The sequence below is a fragment of the Carcharhinus amblyrhynchos genome, chromosome 26, assembly GCF_965287045.1.
Source record: "Carcharhinus amblyrhynchos chromosome 26, sCarAmb.v2.hapA, whole genome shotgun sequence".
NCBI classification, from domain to species: domain Eukaryota; kingdom Metazoa; phylum Chordata; class Chondrichthyes; order Carcharhiniformes; family Carcharhinidae; genus Carcharhinus; species Carcharhinus amblyrhynchos.
This window is the reverse complement of record NC_137349.1, coordinates 36,742,998-36,764,456: the sequence shown is the minus strand read 5'-3', so window position 1 is coordinate 36,764,456 and position 21,459 is coordinate 36,742,998. Positions and strand designations below refer to the sequence as shown.

Below are 21,459 nucleotides of genomic sequence, written 5' to 3'. Positions count from 1 at the left end.
ATAGACAAAATGAAATTAACTTATTTGGCAGTTTGGATTTAAGAGTGAATGTATGAATAGGAAATGATGCTTTGAGAAGTTCACTTGCTTCATTGGCTGTTTGTGGATGAAGCAGAGTACAATGAAGGCAGTGCTGCTAAGTTAACGCCTAAATCAATTAGTCATCTTGCAAGTGAGTTGAAACTAAGATATCTGTAAGTTTCCAGGAAGTCCGAGAGCACAGTGAGCTGCAGTACAGGACTGTGAAGATCTAAGCAAGGTTAGTTTATTATATTTTTAATAATCTGCACTGCTGGAATGTATTTTTTTCTTTCAGTGTCCTATCCTGCTCCAAACTAAAAGGCCTTTTAAATCAAATTTGGAGCTTTGGCTTGATGTAACTTGTCTTTGCTATAGATCTTTCTTAGGTCTTACCTAGATCTGTTAGGTATTGCAGTGATAAATATTGCTCAGCACTCCAGGAAGAATTTCCTTGCTCTTCTTTGAAAGTGTCATTAGATCTTTTACATCTAACTGGGAAGGCAGATGGGATCTTGCTTTGTCACATTTGAAAGGTAGGTCTTCCAAAAGTACAACATTCTACGAGTGCTTCATTGAAGTATCAGCTTAGATTTATAATTCATGGGCTTGCGAATCTGACCTTCTGTTCCAGAGGCATGGTTACCGAGTGAGCCACAGAGGCACTGTAAAGATGTAGAAGGATGCACAAAGGATTTAAATAGGTTATTGTGGTTTAGTGTCTACAAGGCATAGAAACTAAGTTATGGCAGACCAAGGTCAATTGAGATACACAGGAATGGCCCAAAACTGCTCTTATTTGTTAATTAAAGCTAAGTGGAAGGATATTTAGTTTCACGCTTCCCAGGTAGATTAAACGAGGGACAAACGTCTTTGTCATCGCTATATATTTAATAATGATAAGGAAATACAACCATTGATTTCAGTGTAAACAATTTAAATCATATTCTGCAGAAATTATCTAAAGCAGCCTTGACCGATCAAATAACGAAGCCCAAACTGGGTTAATTGGGTTTGATTTACAACTGTCTGTAGATCATTGGTTATCTTTCCTCTTTGCAACCTCAACACCTCCACCAACTCTAAATGGTCAGGCTGATTGAGCAACTTCCACCAACAAAATATCAAGAAAGCTGAAGCCACCGTCTTCAATCCCTGTTACAAATCCTGTTCCTTGGTCCCCAGCCCCAACCCTCTTTCCTGGCGACAATCTGAAGCTGAACCAGACTGTTTACGACTTTGATGTTATACTTAGCTCTGAGATGAGTATCTGACCACATGTCCACCCTATTCCTAAGAACATTGCCCAATTCTGCCCTGTCTCAGCTCATCTGAAGCTGAAATCCATGCACTATTACCTCCAGATTTGACTATTCTGACATGTTCCTGGCAGTCCTCCCACTTCTATCCTCTGTAAACCTAAAGTCATCCAAACTCTGCTGCCCATGCCCTCACTCACAAGTCTAATTCACTCAGTATCCCCATTCTTATTCATCAACTTTGGATCCCATTTAACCAAGACTGGAATTAAAATTCAGCTCTGATGAAGGGTTATCCCTGACTCAAAACACCTTTATCTCTCTCCACAGATGTTGTCAGATCTGCTAAGATTTTCCAAGTCAGTTTTCTATCCAACTGGCTAGATGTCTTGTGATCTAACCTTACTGACCAGTCAACTATATGGTACCTTGTCAAAGGACTTGCTAAAGTCCATGTAGGCAACATCTACCGCACTGCACACCTATTTTCTTGGTCATCCCTTCAAAAAAAAACTCAACCAAATTTACAAGACACAACTTCCCACACACAAAGCCGTGCTGACTATCCCTAACCAGTCCTGGCCTATCCAAATACCTACATATCCTGTCTCTCAGAATATCCTCTAACAACTTACCCACCACCGAGGTTAGTCTCACTGGTCTGTAGTTCCTAAACCTTTTCATTTCTTAAATAATGGCACAAAATTTGCCTCCCTCCAGTCTTCCAGCACCTCACCCGTGGCTATTGATAATATAAATATTGCTGCAAGAAGCCCTGCTATTTCTTTCCTAGCTTCCCACAATGTCCTGGGATATGCTTAATCGGGTCTCAGGGACTTGACTACCTTTATGTGCTTTAAGACATCCAACACCGCCTCTTCTGTAATTGGGACACCTTTCAAGACATCACTCTTTACTTTCCCGAGTTCCCTAGCTTCCTCAGTAACTATTGAGGAGATCGCACCCATCTCCTATGGCTCCATATGTGGAAGACCTTGCCAATCTTTAAGGGGCTCTATTCTCTCATTAGTTACTCCTTTGCCCTTACACTATACTTGTAGAATCTCTTTGGATTCTCTTTCACCTTATCTGCCAAAGTTACCTTATGCTCCCTTTTGCCCACCCTTCTAAGTGTACTCATACATCCCCTATACTGGGACTATAGTGAGCTGGTAGACTCTACAGGGTTGGGTTTCAGGTGGAGTGCTTTTCCAATTGCCACTACAAATTTGACAGAAGATACTTGTAAACCTCAGGGAAAGTGGCAAACACTGTCAAGTTTCCAAGGCTGCTGCTGTGGTTCTTTCACTGAAGTTACTTCGGCCCTGTGGAAATTCCTATCCTTAAAAAGTGAATGGTATTATTATCACTTTATTTGTTGGTTTTATACAATATTGTTTGTCCACCCGCCTTAAGAAAAGCCCTTGTTCATTTTGGAACTCAAATCTGAGTTTGATTATACTGTATAAGTTCAGAATCACATGAAGCTTCACAATGGTAATATAGGGAGTAGGGGTTGTAATGGCTAAGTCTCACAATCATTTACAAACAGCATGGCTAGAAAAGGGTAAATTCCAGATCAAAAAGATGAGTATTGCTTACAGGTGACTGGGAATTCTGAATCTGAGAAAATACCTCACATGAAAAATTCACAAACATCCAGATGATGATTTCTTTATATCGGCCAAATTGTCCTGGAACAAAATTTAGGGAAAACGGTTATGTAGTGGTGATATTACTCATATAGTAATCCAGAAGCGCAGGCTAATTTTGTGGGGACACAAGTTCAAATCTCACCATCGCAAACTGGTGGAATTTAAACTCAATTAAATAAAGCTGGGATATAGACAAGCCTCAGTCCTTGTGATCATGAAACTATCACTGATGGTTATAAAGACCCATCTGGTCTTCAGTAATGTCCTTCAGGGAAGGAAATCTGCCATCCTTACCTGGTTCAAACACAGAGCAATTTGGTTGACTATTAACTGCCCTCTGAAATGTCCTAGCAAGCCACAGAGTTCATGTGCAATTAAGGATAGGCAACAAATGCAGGCCTTTCCAGGATGCTCACATCCAGTGAAAGAATAAAGAAACAAAAAGAAGCCTGCATCTTTTTTCAGAGTTTGAGTTTGTGCAGTCCAAAGGTAAGGATTCTACCTTTTGATTTTACAATTACACAAGAGTCCTTTGCATGTTTTTAAATTCTTTTAACTATGCTACAACATTTAGTCAAGCCTAACAATTGCAATGTAAATAAGGCATTTCTATTTGGTCATCTCCGTTGTCACTAAACGCAACGGCCATTTGGCATTATCCCAAAGCCGATAAACTACTTCATAAAAAGCTGTCAAATTATGTACACGTGTTTCTTCCAATGATTCAGTGCACTGTAAGTGAATCTTTGAACCTTTCGAGTTGTTGTCCACTTAGGTTGCATATTGGGTTTAGTATTAGAGAGTGGTTTATCCGTCTGGTTTCACTTCAAAAGTAAACCAGTTAATGCTTGCTACAGATGAAGATGGCACAGAAGCACTCTCGCTTTCACCCAGGTCTTAGCCCATTTCAAAATTCTCATCCTTGTTTTCAAATCCCTTTATGGTCTCACCACCTCCCCCCAGTCTCTCAAATTTTCTCACCCCCACAACCCTCCAATATATTTGTCTTCTAATTCTGGCGTCTTGAGTATTCCTGATTTCAATAGCTCCAGCTTTAATTTCAGGTCTTCAGCTGTCTTGGCTCTAAGCTCTGAATTCCCCCTCCATCCCTTTTATATCCTTTAAGACATTTGTCAAAACATATCCTTTTGACCTAGCTTTTACTTACCTAATGGTTCTTTGTGTAACTCTGTGCCGAACCCTGTTTTATAATTCTCCTGCAAAGTGACTTGGTATGTTTAATTACATTATCATATAAACACAAAGTTGTTAAAATTGGATAAAAAGAAAATAATCCATCATTTGTGAAAGGAGTTATATCAAGCTAGGGTGGAAATTTGAATGGGGTTTACAGCAATCAATATTCAGAATCCGAATGCTTTCGGTTTACGTAAGTGTCAGCTATCTTCAGCTCGATGGAAGCATTTTTACATGACATCTTACAACCTGGCAGCTTTGGAGAATATATCCAATGCTGTTGACCAGGCTTATTCATTCCCAACAAGAGTCATGCTCATAGTGCACTTATTCCCCTTCAGGCTACACTGTAGTAGCCAATGTACGTCCAAAATTAATCTGAATCTTGGAAACCTCTGACTATATTGTAACCTTCCTTGGTCTAAGTTATCAAGGTTTTAACGTACAAAGCTCAGATCAGTACAAATAATGTCAAAGGCGAGTCATTGGAATTGGGGTATCAGTGGCTATTAGTTGCAATAAAGGGTAATATACTGTACTTCAATAATGATTAATCTTGTGTCTAACAACTGATATAATCTCTTCAGCAATAGATGATGAAGTTCTTTCTTTTCCTGGTGTCTTGTATTCTGAGTGGAATCTCTTCACTCACCTTTGACACTGCACTGGATGAAGATTGGATGAAATGGAAATCACTTCATGGAAAACAGTATGGAAAGGTAAGAAACGGAAGACACTTGTGGTATTCAATTTGGAAAGGGGTTCACTCATCTGTTTGCTTCCATCATTAAAACAAAAAAAGACTGAAAATCTCAACTAATCCATAAAAGCTCATGATTAGGGTCCAGATGCTTTCTGTCATTGTTGGAGTGCAGGGGGTGAAATATAATTTATTTTAATAAGTACACGTTAAATGGTGTAAACAATGGTTACATATAAAATGAAAGGAAGTATTTAATGACTTGGGACGATCTACATCACTTTATATTTCAACCATATATTAAGCTAATATATAAACCACAGTCTGAATTCTTTAAGCAGATGGCTAGCTTGTAATCACTGCTAGTCATCTCTATGCTCTTGTTGGACCTGTCAAATTTTCAAGAGTCTTGTCTGTGAAATTATTATTTTTTCTCATGTTTTTACATTTAGGAAGAAGAAAATTGGAGGAGATTAACATGGAAGAAGAACCTGGACAAAATTAAACAGCATAACCTGGAGTATTCAATGGGAAAACACACATTTCGCATGGAGATGAATCACTTCGGTGATATGGTAAGTCTCAGACATAAAAGGACTATTTATGGACATATACAATAGGAGCAGAAGTAAGCCACTGGCCCCTTTAGTTCGCTCCATTTTCAATACGATAATAGCTGATCTATTTCTTGCTTTGAATTCCATATTCCCATTTACTCCGATAACCAACAATTCCCTCGCCTAACAAGAATCTGTCTTAAAAATGTTGCTTCCATCACTATCTGAGACAGAGTTCCAAAGTCTCACAACCCTCAGAAAAAAAAATTCTCACTTCTATCCTAAATGAGCAACCTCTAAAACAGTGCCCCCTAGTTCTGGATATATCATAAGGAGAAGCATCCTTTCTATGTCAACCTTGTCAGGATATTATATATTTAGTTCCACTCACCCGTCACTCTTTTAAACTCCAGTGGAAACAAGCCCACATTGTCCAAACTCATAAGACAACCTGACCGGTCAGTCTGGTAAACCTTCTCTGAATCACATGCAGTGTATTTACACCCTTCCTTAAATAAAGAAACCAAATCTGTATTAGAGATGTGGTCTCACCAGTGCCCTGTATAAATGAAGGATAACATCCTTACTTTGATGTTCAATTCTCTTGTGATAAAGGATAGCATCCCATTCGCCTTCTCGATTGCGTGCAGTAACTTCATATTAACTTTCCATGAATCATGCACAAGAACATCTAGATCTTTCTGCACATCGAAATTCAGTAGTCATTCTTAATTTAAGTAATACTCGTATTATTCTTCCTGCCAAAGTGAACTTCTTCACATTTTCCTATATTATACTCCATTTGCCAATATTTTGCCCACTCACTCAAACTATCCATATCCATTTGCAGCCACTTTATATCCTCTTCACAACATACTTTCCTACCTATCTTTGTCATCTACAAATTGACATGCCTTTCACACCCCTCATTTAAATTATTGATATAAATTGTAAAAAGCTGAGGCCCCAGCACCGACCCAGGTGAGCCCACTTGTCACATTCTGTCAATCAGAAAAAGGTCCGTTTATGCATACTGTTTTCTGCCAGCCAGCCAATCTTTTATCCATGTTAGTATGTTACCTCCATGAGCCCCTACTTTGTGCAACTGCTGTCAATCTCACTGCAAGTATTCAGTGCCAGTTTGACTTAGCTTGTAATACTGTTTTAATAGAGGTTTGTGAGATCCCACTGCACTATTAAAGGCACGCTACGCTGTTCAAGGTTGTAATTCTTTGGATCAGATGTTAAGCATATTCCCCATCTGAGTGAATCTAAACAAGTTCATGGCACTTTTCAAAGAAGAGCACAAAATTCTCCCAGTGAGCTGGTCAAAATTCTTTGAACAACTAACACCATTAAAACCAAAGTCATTCAATCATTGTTTGGAGGAACTTGTTGGTCACAACATATTCTCCCAAACTAGCCGCTGCTATTAAATACAAAACAAAAATCATTATACTCCAAAGTAGGTCTTTGGCTGTAAAGTGCTAAAGGGAGTTCTTTTTTTTAAATTCATTCATGAGACTTGAGCATCACTGGCCACATTGCTGTGGCTGTAGAGTCACATGTAGACCAGGCCAGTTTGGCAGATTTCCTCCCTGAAAGGACATCAGTGAACCAGATGGGTTTTTTCCGACAATTGACAATGGTTTCGTGGTCATCAATAGACGCTTAATTCCAGATATGTTTTACTGAATTCAGATTCCACTACTTGCATGGAGTCAAACCCGGATCCGTAGAGCAGTAACTGAGTTTCTGGATTAATAATCTAACGATAATACCACTAGGTCATCGCTTCTGCATAAAGACATGAAGAAACATTACCCAAGTATAATCTAAGCCTTTTCTTGATTGGTCTACTAAAAGGGTTCTTACCAATCATTCAGGCTATGTGGCAAATTGCCAACTGGGGAATCCAATATGATATAATTAATATAATTCTATAAGTTTTCAATTAACGTTCAGACCACGAGAGGTTCAACCCCTCTTTCCAGAATACAATTACACCATATTCCCAAAAATCATTTACCAAGAATACAGCAATTTCTTTGGCAGCCTTCCATAAGAATATGAGAAACAAGGGTAGATCATTTGGCCCATTTAGCTTCATTCAATATTATAATTGATCTAATCATGTCCTTAACATCACTTTCCTGGCTGCCTCCGTATCCCTCAGTTCCCTTGTAGGTCAACATTCCATTTATTTCAGCCCTGAACATACTGACTGACCCAGCCCTCTCTTGCTCTAGAGAATTCCAAAGATTAGCAACACTCAGAAGAAATTTAGGAGACCTTTTATTTTGAAACTGTACTCCCTAGTTCATGATCCTACCACTATCGTGAGATGATAAGTTGCGTCTTGATGGTTAACTCTTGTTGTTAAACATTACTTGGTGTGGCTCAGGAGCCCTACTCTGGCATGACAGTCCCTGCCACATTTTCTGCAGAGGAAGACAGTGGGCTCAGAAAGTAGATGATTCAATGGCTTCTGTTTTCTTTGGGCTTTCTTGCTGGCCAACTGAGCACACCATTTCTTCACAACTCTTCATTCGGCCAGTCTCCAGAGGCTATGGCTATCTGCTACTGCTTCCCTCCCAAGTGACAGTTTCAATGTCCGCCATCATCACACGTTGCTCACAGGTGTCCATAATATAGGTATAGAAGGCCAGCAGGTTGCGACCCGGCAACCAGTTCATTGTACAAATGATCTTTGTGTTTATGACCCTGTCACCCATCTGATGGAGAATGAGGCAGAGCAGATACCACTGACTTAATGAGTGTATGTTGATGGAATTAGGATATTCCAGGATCTCATGTCCCACCTATAAATACCAATGATATCTTGGAGATAGTGACAGCAAACTGTTCTGTCTTATCTTCTCCCTGGCATATATTTGCGAGGTTTCACAACTTTAGACTAGTGTCCTAAGAATGCAGGTTTACTGGACTCAGTTTGTTGCTCTGTCAGTCTGCTGTTGTTTCACACTATTATTCAACTTGGAGATAACAGTTACAGCTTCTGCAGCATACGTGTTCAATTCAGCATCATGTGATAGATTGTTGGTAATTGTGGAACCTGATAAGTGAAGTTATCAACAATCGCCACAGTTATATTGGCAATGTTGATTGGTGGAAAGGCAACATCTTGGACATCTGATGCAGATTCGTCCAACCAAATTCTTTACAGGTGTGAGTTTGTCTGTGCATTTATTGCTGGAATTGGCCCTTGGTATGGATTGCTAGTGCAGAATCATCAGCAAATAGCAATTCTCTGATGAGGCAATATCCAACAAGTATCAGGACCCTATAAGCCAGATATCGAGTTCATTCCCAAATTACCAATTAAACAAGTTACCATAGGTCAAGGCAAAATATGATGGATCGAACCCTAACCCAGTAAGATATAGGGTCAAATTCGGTTGTAGCACACTCAGGTGGGTTTGCATTCAAGTCCTTAGGGCAATACTCTGACAGTAGTGCTTTGTTATGGATGATATGGTAACCAAGGACCCATCTGGAACGTAGGAACGTAAAACAAAAGGAACGTAGTAGTGATTGGGGATAGTGAGGTGAAGGGTATTGACACTGTCCTTTGTCACAAGGACAAAGTGCACAGAAGGGTGTGTTGTCTGCCTGGTGCTCGGGTCCAGGATGTCACATCTGGGCTGCAGAGGAACCTGGAGTGGGAGGGTGAGAATCCGGTCGTTGTGGTACATGTGGGTGCCAACGACGTAGGCAAAATGCGAACTGAGGATCTGGGGAGGGAGTATGAGAAGCTGGGAATGGTATTAAAAAGTAGAACCGACAAGGTGGTTATCTCTGGGCTACTGCCTGAACTGAGTGCAGACGGGCGTAAGGTTGATAGGATTAAGGAAGTGAATGGGTGGCTCAGGGATTGGTGTGGGAGGAATGGGTTTGAATTTATGGGGCATTGGCACCAGTATTGGGGTAGGTGGGACCTGTTCGGGCAGGATAGGATTGGTCTGAACCGTGCTGGGACCAGAGTGCTGGCAAATCGAGTAAAGAGGACTGTAGACAGGGCTTTAAACTAATTGGGGGGGGGGGGGGGAGGGTGCGAGGGTAGGTGACATTATTACGGGGTCTAAAGTTAAGGAAAGGGTACAGGTAAGGGAAGAGGCCGAGGATGTCCCAATAATAGAGGGAGTAGGGGGCGTGAGTATGGTTGGTGGCGTTATGGCAAATAGGGTCCAGGTGAAGGCTGGGATGAAGGCGCTTTATCTGAATGCACGAAGCATTCGGAATAAAGTGGATGAGCTGGTGGCGCAGATCGGCACAAATGGATATGATCTGGTGGCCATTACAGAGACGTGGCTGCAAGGTGACAGGGACTGGGAGCTGAATGTCCAGGGGTATCAAGTGTTCAGGAAGGATAGGCGGGAGGAAAAAGGGGGTGGCGTAGCTCTGCTGATTAAGGATAGCATCAGGGTGGTAGCAAGGGATGATATTGGAGCCAAGGAGCAGAAAGTGGAATCGTTGTGGGTAGAGATTAGGAACAGCAAAGGGAGGAAGACGCTGGTGGGTGTCGTCTATAGGCCCCCGAATAATGATCTGGAGGTGGGGTGGGCTGTTAACACGCAAATAAGAGCGGCGTGCAGGAATGGGACGGCCGTAGTTATGGGGGATTTCAATCTACATATAGATTGGTCGACCCATGTTAGACGCAGTGGGCTCGAGGAGTTGTTCTTGGAATGCTGCCGGGATAGTTTCCTGGAACAGTGTGTGTTGGAGCCGACGAGGGAGCGAGCTATCTTGGATCTGGTGTTATGTAATGAGGCGGGTAGAATTAGGGACCTTGCGGTGAAGGATCCTCTTGGGGAGAGTGATCATTGTGTGGTGGAGTTTCTGGTGCAGATGGAGGAAGAGAAAGTGGGTTCCCGGACGCACGTCCTTTGTTTGAACAGAGGGGAGTACGGTAGGATGAGAGAAGAATTGGCAAATGTGGACTGGGGGAGCGCGTTGTAAGGTAGGTCTGCTGAGGAGCAGTGGAGGATCTTTAAGGAAATCTTTCTTGGTGCTCAGCAGAAATTTATTCCGATGGTCAAAAAGGACAGTAGGAGGAGAGGTAATAAACCGTGGATAACAAAGGAGGTGAAGGAAAGTGTTAAATTAAAAGCGGAGGCGTTTAGAGTAGCTAAGAGTAGTGGGCGAGAAGAGGATTGGGAGAGGTTTAAATGTCAACAAAGATTGACAAAGAAGTTGATAAAAAAGGGTAGGAGAAGCTATGAAGCTGGGCTAGCGCTTAATATAAAAAAGGATAGCAAGAGTTTTTATAAGTACATAAAAAGGAAGAGGCTGGCTAGGGTGAACGTTGGTCCCTTAGAGGATGAGAAAGGGGACTTAGTGGTAGGGGATGGGGATATGTACTTACGCAAGGATATTTTGGCCTTGGAGGGAGTGCAGAGGAGGTTTACTAGGCTGATGCCGGAGTTGAGGGGGTTGAGCTATGAGGAGAGGCTGAATAAATTAGGCTTGTACTCGTTAAGAGTTTAGAAGAATGAGGGGAGATCTCATTGAGACGTATAAGATGATGAATGGGATGGATAGGATAGAGGTGGAGAGACTCTTCCCACTCAGAAAAAATAGTAGGACTAGGGGGCACAGCCTCAAGATAAAGGGGGGTCGGTTTAGACGGAGTTGAGGAGGAACTTCTTCACTCAAAGGGTGGTGAATCTCTAGAATTCTCTGCCCGTTGAAGTGGTGGAGGCTACCTCACTAAATATTTTTAAGACGCAGGTTGATGGGTTTTTGATAAGCGAGGGGATTAAGGGTTATGGGGAGAGGGCGGGAATGTGGAACTGAGCCACGACAGATCAGCCATGATCTTATTGAATGGCGGGGCAGGCTCGAAGGGCTAGATGGCCTACTCCTGCTCCTATTTCTTATGTTCTTATCTGCCCTCTCAGGTGCAGCTAAAAGACCCCATGCTCTACTTAAAGCAACAGGAGGTGGGCTCCACATTGTCCAGGCCAAATTTCAATTAGCAAAAACCACTGAAGACAAATTATTGGCTCATTATCACATTGCTACTGTAGAGCGTTGCTGTGAGCAAGTTGGCAGATGTTTCCTACATTACAACACTGATTAACTTCCATTGGATTTCGTTGGCTGTAAAAAAAACTTTAGGACATTCCAAGAATATAATTGCACTATACAAGTCTTCATTTTTTTCAGATATTCATGAAAAATACAGCACACTCTCATTCTTTAACTTTTATTTCCTTTAGACTAATGAGGAGTTCAACCAACAGATGAATGGATTTGTTCAAGGAAAACTGGAGAGCTCTACTCTGTATGAACCAGCACCCCATGAGTATGATGTTCCTCGGGCTATTGATTGGCGTAAACATGGCTTTGTCACAGAAGTGAAGAGTCAGGTGAAAATATACATTAAAGCGTTTTCAGGTTCAACTAAATTATGTAAATCACAGCCCAGTTTCCCTGTTAGATTCTGATGAACGTTCATTGTTTTTGTCAGAAAATTTTGTCAACGAATCAGTGGGGTCAGTATATAGAATATCAAAATACATGATCAACTTTGAGCATAATGTGGATTATTCATTAACATATTCCACTGAAAGACTGACACCTTAATTGAAATAAAACATTACTTCCAATTACATACGCTATGATCCCATTAGAAATGTTAATTTACTGATTTATAGCAGTGGATTAAAGTCACTATGTCAGGCAGATCCCTGGTCAATGTAGCTCAACTATCTGTAGCACATGCTTGATGCATTTTTGATAACTCAACGAAAATATTGACAAGAATCCTTCTAGATCCTTGTTGTAATCCAATATAATCTTGGTTCATCACTGCTTGTACTGATAATCATGTTCACATACCTATCATCATGATAACAGTTCTTCAAATAACAATTTATTGTGGTGAATGATAACTAAATTACATTGACACTGAATCACAGGTTAAATTGATCTATAACTAAGAGAAACAAAAGAGTGACTTTATTCACCTTTGGACATGGGACAGAGTGTAAGATTTAAGGGCAGGAACAGGCCATTTGGCTCTTCAAGCAGGCTCTGCCATTCGATTAGATCATGAGTGTCTCCTATAATCCTGAACTCCTTATTTAACTCAAGCTTGAATAAATCCATTGAACCAGCCTCCACTGCTTTCATGGGAAGACAATTCAACATATTCATGACCTGCCTTAAAAGGGAGACCCGTTTATTCATAAATTGTCCCCCTTAGTTCTAGTCTCCTTCACAAGAGGAAATATTCTTCTATCCACTCTTATCTAGTCCCCTTAGAATTGTGTGTGTTTCAATACAATCATCTATCATTCTTCTGAACTTAACTGGGTACAGGCCTAACCTGTTCAATGTGTCTTCATAAGATAAACCCTTCATTCCAGGCAGAAGTTGATTAAACTTCTCTGAACTGCTTCTAACATAATGACCTTCTTTTTCAACTTGATCAAAATTGTACACAGATGCGGCCTCACCAAGACCATGTAAAGCAGCAGTAAAACTTCCTTAATTTTATGTTTCATTCCCCTTGCAATGCCAGCATTTTATTTGCTTTTCTAAACATGCTACACGTGTACTAACGTTTTGTGATTCATGTACCAGGACAGCCAAATCACTTTGTACAACCATTAAATAATGCCTTGACTGCTGCATTACCAGGGTCGTTGTGGCTCATGCTGGGCATTTAGTGCAACTGGATCACTCGAAGGGCAGACCTTCAAGAAAACAGGAAAACTCATCTCACTGAGCGAACAGAATCTCATCGACTGTTCCAGCAGCTATGGCAACAAGGGATGTTGCGGTGGACATGTATCAGCAGCCTTTAAATATATACAGCAAAATCACGGAATAGACAACGAGACTTCCTATCCCTACACTGGGAAGGTAAGAAGTTACTTTGGAGAGTGACAAAATACGCTGTTTTCTACAGGTCTACTATATAAATGACCAACAGTCAAACAATAGTGCAAACAATATCTGCCAAACTGTGTATTTATATTCTTCTCAAATTTCTTTTCTGCTTTAAAAGTTCTCATTATAATTGTCCTCAACATCCTATTTTTAAGTCAGCACTATACTCTGCTCTTAAATCAGTATCACTTTATGACTACCATTATTCATTCAAGTGTGCTATGCCCGTGCACTGGTCAAGTTGCTATTCCACTGGGTATAATAGGGTCTGAAGAGTGTGTCCTATTACCATCTATCTTAGCAAATGATCTGGTCACAAAGAGAGTCTGACTGACAGTTACACAAAACCATATCACATTTATCCATACATGCAATCTTTGCTAGAAAATCCAAAACTAATCCCGTTGCATGGCTTGCCCTTAACTGTCCTGTCTCTTCCACTCTCTTCAAATATTTATCCACTATTTTCTTACAAAATACATTGATGTTTCTCCCAACTAATTCCAGTGGCAAGTATTTAATCTCCAACATTTCTCCAAACCTCTCTCCACCTTCTGATAATCTAAAACTAATGATTCTTCAACCAGGGGGACGATTCTTTCCTTATTCACCCCAGTTTACACAGTCTCTTGTATATCTTTCCTGCATCTTCTGTTCAAGTTATTCCTGGAACCTCTTGTGACATCTGACCCTGTACAGATATACTCCCAAGTTCCAGGCAGGTTGCTGTGGATATTACAATTCAGATTAAGAAAGGCATGAAGAAAATAAGCAACAACAGTTCTTTTCCCCAGTTTGCACCTCCCTGACCTCAAAGTTGCTGCTTCATCATAAGGCACCATTAAGTCAGGCAGTGAGGTATGTTATTATAGTGGTTCAGTTACTCAGTAACCATGAGGTGACTCCAACATGATCGACGACTCTGAGCTGCTTCCTGAAGTGGCCTCACAGCTTTAGCAGAGAGCTACACAGATCAAGATGGTCCTCCACTACCATTTACTTATGGAAACAAGGAATAGGCATTAGTTGTCAGCCTCGCTTACAGCCAGATTTTGTTTTAAATGCGGGTGGCTGTCAGCTTCTGTCCCTAGCCTAGGTGATCAAATGTAAACCAACAGAGTGAAGTATCAGTGTTGCAAGGGCACAGACTGCTCCTCTGTCTTTGCTCCACCATCAGTAACTGTCTTCAGCTTACGGTGTCTGATTTTCTGCAATCCCCGTTCAAAGATCTTGTGCCTTCCTATTACTCTCTATCCTTGATGCTCTTAAAAATCTACCACTTTGAACAAGTGTTTGACCTGGCATTTGATTTTCTACACAAACTTGTCGACATATAAAGTTGCAGTCACTGTTGTCTGAGATAATGGGAATCATTACCTCCACAGATTTGCTCAAATGAAACTTAATTTTTAAAAATTCTTTTACGTTACAGAATGGATGGGTTTGTAAGTACAAACGCCAGTACAGTGCTGCCAAGTGCACTGGATACAAAAGCATTCAACGTGGCAATGAGCGTGAATTAGCAGTGGCAGTAGCCTCAATTGGGCCTATATCGGTTTCGGTTAATGCAGCTCATTTCCAATTTTATCACTCAGGTAAAAGCAACTTGGGATTGCATGTAAAGAGGGAGGTTGTGCGCTGTGGCACCTGAACGTGCTTTCTGCTACTGATGGAAGCTGCATATTGGAGGTCAAGGACTATGAATAAACAGAATCCTGCAGTAATCTCCTCTAATATTCTAATGGCCAGGTAGCAGTTTATAAGGCTACGAGGAAAGAGCAAGGAAATGGGATAAATTGGATAGTTCTACCAAAGATCTCGCACTGGCATGTTGTGAATGGTCTCATCCTGTTCTTTTTTCATTCTTTCAAGGGACGTGGGCATTGCTAGCAAAGACATGGAGATGCTAGCATTGGACTGGGGTGAATACAGTAAGAAACCTCACAACACCAGGTTAAAGTCCAACAGGTTTATTTGGTAGCAAAAGCCACTAGCTTTCAGGGCGCTGCTCCTTTGTCAGGTAAGTAGGAGTTCTGTTCACAAACAGGGCATATAAAGACACACACTCAATTTACAAAATAATGGTTGGAATGCGAATCTTTACAGGTAATCAAGTTTTAAAGGTACAGACGATGTGCGTGGAGAGCAAGCTCAGAAAAGTCATGGGGTTACAGATAGTGTGACATGAACCCAAGATCTCGGTTGAGGCCATCCTCATGTGTGCAGAACATCGCTACAGCCAAGTTCTGCACATATTGAGTTTGTGTCTTTATATGCCCTGTTTGTGAACAGAACTCCCACTTGCCTGACAAAGGAGCAGCGCTCCGAAAGCTAGCGGCTTTTGCTACCAAATAAACCTGTTGAACTTTAAGCTGGTGTTGTGAGACATCTTACATTGATAGCAAAGCCACATTTGTTGCCAATGCCTAATTGCCCTTGAGGAGGTGGTGCTAAACTGCTTTCGTGCACCTTTACAGTCCATTTTTCCCACTGCCAGGACAGAGGTGATGGCACACTGGTATGCATTTAAGATTTTTTTTGGCCCTGGGAGTCCTCAGCATTAATTATGAACCCCATGAAGTTTCATGGCAGCAGATTAAACATAAACAAGGAAATTTCCTACTGGTAACCCGTTCTCCATGCTGAACACCACTCAAACGAAACACTGAAGGCACAAAATATACTCTGGATGGGAGACAACCTCATTCACCAAACAGCAGCTCAAAGCACCATTATTGAGCGACTGCTGTGTTCTGGCCTGGTGGCAGAAGGTGAAAGAACTATATAAGGGGGAAACTATTTCGACATCGTCCTCACCAAACTATAATAGGTATATCACATGCTACCTGTACAATTCCAAACAGAATTTTGCATGACAGTTTTGGTTGAAGAAATCAAGTCTTTGTGGAGATGAAGTCCCATTTTCACATTGAGTATACCCTCTGTGACACTCCCAATGCTAAAAGGGATAGATTCAGATCAGACCTAATTGCTTCAAAATATGAACCACTGATGAGGTGCTGTAGGTTATCAGCAGCAGCAGGATTGCATTTCACCACAACCTGTAACCTCATGGCTTGCACATTCCTCACTCTACTATTACTACCAAGCGGGAGATCGACCCTGGTTCAATGAGGGCTGCAGAGATTGCCAGGACTAGCACAAGATATACCTAAAAATGAGATGCCAATCTTGTGAAGCTACAACACAGGACTACATTTATGCTAAACATGGAAAACAGGAGGCTGCAGACTGAGCTAGGCAATCCCACAGCCATCGAATCATATTAAAGGTCTGCAGTTCCACAACACCCAGACAAGAATGGCAGTAGACAATGAAGTAATGAAGGTCAGTGCAAAGGGCAAGATTGGAGAGTTTGCAATTCAATTCACTCCATTTGGCATCAAGAAGCAGATGAACTCACTAGACACTGAAAATGCTTTGGACACTATGGTTATGTGTAGCCATGCTGTTCCAGTAAAGCTACAAAACCAGTATCTACCCAACAACTTGAAAAATTGCCCTGGTGCGCGCTGTCCCGGAAAAGTAGGACAAATCAAATCCAGCCACCTATTAGCCCATTAGTATACACATAATGATCAGCAATGTTTTGGGAAGTGTCCTTGATAGTGCAATCTTACAAATTATTCAGCAATAACCTGCTCACTGATGCTCACACAAAAGCAAAATGCTACAGATATCTGAAATTAGAAGAAATAATGCCAAAAACAAATTCAGCAGGTCAGGAAGCATCTGTGGAGAGAAACAGAGTTAATGTTTCAGGTTGATTTTTATCAAATTTTTGATGAAAGGTCAATGATGGATACAGGCTGGCCTGCTGCGTTTTTCCAGCACATTTTGTTCTCGTATAACCGCTGCTCAGTTTTGGTTCACTCAATTCCACACACATTACAGTTCTGGTCCAAATATGGACAAAAGAACTGAATTCTACATGTGAGATGAATGTAACTATCCTTGACATCAAAGCAGCATTTGTGTAGCATCAGGAAATTCTAGTTAAACTGAAGTCATTGGAAATCAGAGCAAATCCCTAAAGTGACTCGAGTCTACTTAATACAAAGGAAATGGATTATGATTGTTAGCAACCAATCATCTTGGTCCTAGGACATTACTGCAAGATTTGTCAGGCACTGTTCTAGGCCCAACCACCTTCAGCTACTTCATCAATGACCTCCCTCATGAGGTGCAAAGTGGAGAATGTTCACTGATTAATGGGTAGTATTCAGTTCCATTTCTAGCTCTGCAGATAATGAAGTCTATGTTCATACGCAGCAAGACCCAGACAACATTCAAACTTGAGCTAATAAGTGGCAAGCAACATCAAGGGTCTGATAATTACCATTTCCAATAAGAGAGAATTTAGCCTTCAACCCTCAACATTTAGCAGTTCTGTCATTACTAATTCACCATCGTGGGAGTTACCACTGACCAGAAACTGAACTATATTAATTATATACATATCACAATGGCTGGCAGATCAGATGTACAGAATTCTGTGGCAAGTATCTCATCCCTCACCCCTGACTCCCTAAAGCTTGTCCATCATCTAAAAGGCACAAGTCAGGACTATGCTGTAATACTTGTCATGTGCCTTGATGAATGCAGTTTCAATAAAACTTGAGAAGCTCGATCCCATCAGAACAAAGCAGCCTATTTAAATGGAACCCCCATCCACTATCACTTCAAACATTCACTCCTGTCTACCAGTACATGCTTATGCTAGTAAGCAGTGTGCATCCTATCAAAGATGCATTGCAGAAACTCACCAAGGCTCTTTCGAAAGCATTTCCAAACCTGTGACTTCTGCTACCTAGGTGGACATAGGCAATTACCAATTGCAAGTGCCCTTCCAAGTTACACAACACTCTAACTTGGAGATACATCATTTATCACTTCACTGTCACCAGGCCAAAGTCAATAACACTTTCTAACAGCATTGCGGATGTGCTTATGTTAAGGAATGTAAAAGTTCAAAAAAACCACCACCTTCTCAAAGGCAATAGGGATGGTTTATGAATATTGACCTTGACAGCAATGGTCTCATACCAGGGATAACTGCTAATAAAAAAAGTGGAGGGACTGGAGATATAGATTGTTCTCCTGAAGTAAGGAAGGTGAGAATGGAGCTGATAAGGGTGTTCAATTCATGAATGATTTTGAGAAGTATATGCAAAGAAAAATTGTTTTCAGTGGACAAAGAATTGATTTAAGGTAACTGGCAAAATAGACTACATGATAAAATATGTACATTTTTTAAGAAGCAGAATGTTGAGATCTGCAACATACTGCCTGAAAAATGGTGGAAGCAGATGCAGAATTCTCTTCACTAAATACTTGAAGGGAAAAACTTACAGGGCTTTGGGGAAAGAGCAGTGAACATAAGAACATAAGCAGGAGTAGGCCATCTAGTCCTTCGAGCCTGCCCCACCATTCTATAAGATCATGGCTGATCTGTCGTGGCTCAGTTCCACATTCCCGCCCTCTCCCCATAACCCTTAATCCCCTCGCTTATCAAAAACCCATCAACCCGCATCTTAAAAATATTTAGCGAGGCAGCCTCCACCACTTCAACGGGCAGAGAATTCCAGAGATTCACCACCCTTTGAGTGAAGAAGTTCCTCCTCAACTCCGTTCTAAACCGCCCCCACTTTATCTTGAGGCTGTGCCCTCTAGTCCTACTGTCCTTTCTGAGCGGGAAGAGTCTCTCCACCTCTATCCTATCCATCCCATTCATCATCTTATATGTCTCAATGAGATCTCCCCTCATTCTTCTAAACTCTAACGAGTACAAGCCTAGTTTATTCAGCCTCTCCTCATAGCTCAACCCCCTCAACTCTGGTATCAGCCTAGTAAACTTCCTCTGCACTCCCTCCAAGGCCAAAATATCCTTGCGTAAGTACGGCGACCAAAACTGCACACAGTGCTCCAGCTGCGTCCTCACCAATGCCCTATACAGCTGCAGCAAGACCTCCCTACTTTTATATTCAATCCCCCTCGCTATGAAGGCCAGCATCCCATTAGCCTTCTTGACCACCTGCTGCACCTGCAGGCTGGGTTTTTGTGACTCATGCACAAGGACCCCGAGGTCCCTCTGCACCATCGCCTGCTGCAGTTTTTCGTCACGTAAGTAATAGTCCTTCCTACCATTATTCCTACCAAAGTGGACCACCTTGCACTTGCCAACATTAAATTCCATTTGCCAGTTCCTGGCCCATTCGCCCAGCCTATCTAGATCCTTCTGCAGACTCTCCACACCCTCCGCGCAATTTGCCGTTCCTAGAGGAGTGGGGTTAATTAGATAGTTCTACCAAAGACCAGGCAAGTTGGGCCAAATAGCTGTCTTCTGTGCTGTATTGTTCTATGATACAGGCTGATAGTACATGGCCCACCACTGATTTCCAGGGGAAAATTATTCAGACAAGTAAAACCAATTGTTCACACTTAGAGTCATACTGGTAGATTAATTGTAAGCTCTTCATCTGGTCAAATTTATTCCCATACAGGAGTTTATCGCAATAAACATTGCAGCAAGACCAAGTTGAATCACGCAGTACTTGTGGTGGGATATGGAACTGATGGTAAAGGAGAATCTGCGCAGAATTACTGGATTATTAAAAACAGGTACTTTGCGCAAGAGAAATCTCAAGTCTCCTTGCTCTGAAGGCTTCTATTCTAGAAATAGGCTAATAAATCAGAATGGTCTGTCGTACACCAACCAAGGAAACAGGGAGTGTGAAGGGAAAAAAACTCAATTTTTCCTCCAGATCTCCCTATATGGTCTCTAAGATGTACATATTTTGAGATTGTATTTATAGTTGAGCAGAGTCCCAGTCAATAAAGCTTTCACCCCAGTGGAGCTACACTTGCATGTGGGAATCTAACAGCAACTGTGTCGCAGTTTCTGCCTAATTCTCCAAAATTTAAAATCCTAAATAATTGTTTAAAAACTTCTCTGGTAATAAACTTCTAAAAAAACCTGATTGATTGGATCTGAAGATTAGAATGGTCACATTACACTTTCCCAGACTCAGCACCAGAAAGATACAAACACTTCAGTGAGAAGCAACACAGTCTTACTGCACTTGTGAGTAGCTGTTAACTCTAAAAACACGGACAATAGAGTGAATGAATGTTCAATTATTTTTTCCAGCTGGGGAAAGAGTTGGGGCGACAAAGGCTACATGCTTCTTGCCAAGGACACGAACAATCAATGTGGCATTGCTTCTAACGCACTTTACCCTCTGGTGTAATGGTGATTTCACTATCAAAACTAGGAAACTGCTGCAAGATATAAATGAGATTGCTGGCAAGAAAATTGTTGCATTGGATTGCAAATTTGAATCCAAATGAATGCTTTGAGTTGATTATCGAATCCAAATGAATGCTTTGAATTGATTATCGAATCCAAATGAATGCTTTGAATTGATTATTGAATCCAAATGAATGCTTTGAATTGATTATTGCTTTGAGGCGTGTATCAGAGTGCATTCCCAAAATCTGGACATGCTTTTTCTTACTGCGAATGGCTATGCATCTTTCAATAAAATAAAATGATTGCTATTGACACACTTCTGTAACTTATTTATTATCAACACATTCGTGCACCCAGAAAGTTTGGAGACTCATCTGATTCCTTGGCTCCTGTTCCCAGGTATCATGGCCTCACAAAGGTAGATCAGGAACAGTACCCGGATTACTATTAATAGGCTCAGTCATAGAACAGCCCCATGTACATGTGAGCAAATGAAAATTAAAAATATGCTAGAGAAATAAATTGGTGCAGTATCTAGCTGTCGTGACCAAAAATTATTCCAGAAATTATGCTGGGATGATGATCTAATGATCTACTGGAAATAGGATGTAGGAATTGTGGTATCAGCCCTAGACTATACATGCCACGCTTTGTTATATACAATAACTTTCTTTTATATATCATTTTAACATAAAATATCTCAATGCACTTGACAAGAGTGTTATCAAACATTTAATTTCAAGCCACATAAGGGATGTTAAGACAAAAGCGGTATTTTTAATAGCATCTTAAAGGAGAAGAGGTTGAAGAGTAGAAAATAGCTGGAGAACTTTAGGGAGCAAATTCCTTAGCTTAGGTCCAAGACAGCAAAAGGAAT

At 41.1% G+C, this 21,459-nt stretch overlaps 1 protein-coding gene across 1 annotated transcript; it reads left to right on the top strand.

Moving 5' to 3' along the window:
• Positions 1-185: 185 nt before the first annotated feature.
• LOC145358758 (procathepsin L-like) lies at positions 186-20,894 on the top strand. Its single transcript, XM_080213019.1, has 8 exons — positions 186-259; positions 4,717-4,848; positions 5,282-5,404; positions 11,632-11,781; positions 13,058-13,282; positions 14,742-14,904; positions 19,834-19,951; positions 20,481-20,894. Exons 2-8 carry the CDS (start codon positions 4,723-4,725, stop codon positions 20,578-20,580), a joined length of 1,005 nt encoding a protein of 334 aa, XP_080069145.1. The 5' UTR covers positions 186-259; positions 4,717-4,722; the 3' UTR covers positions 20,581-20,894.
• The last annotated feature ends 565 nt before the right edge of the window (positions 20,895-21,459 follow it).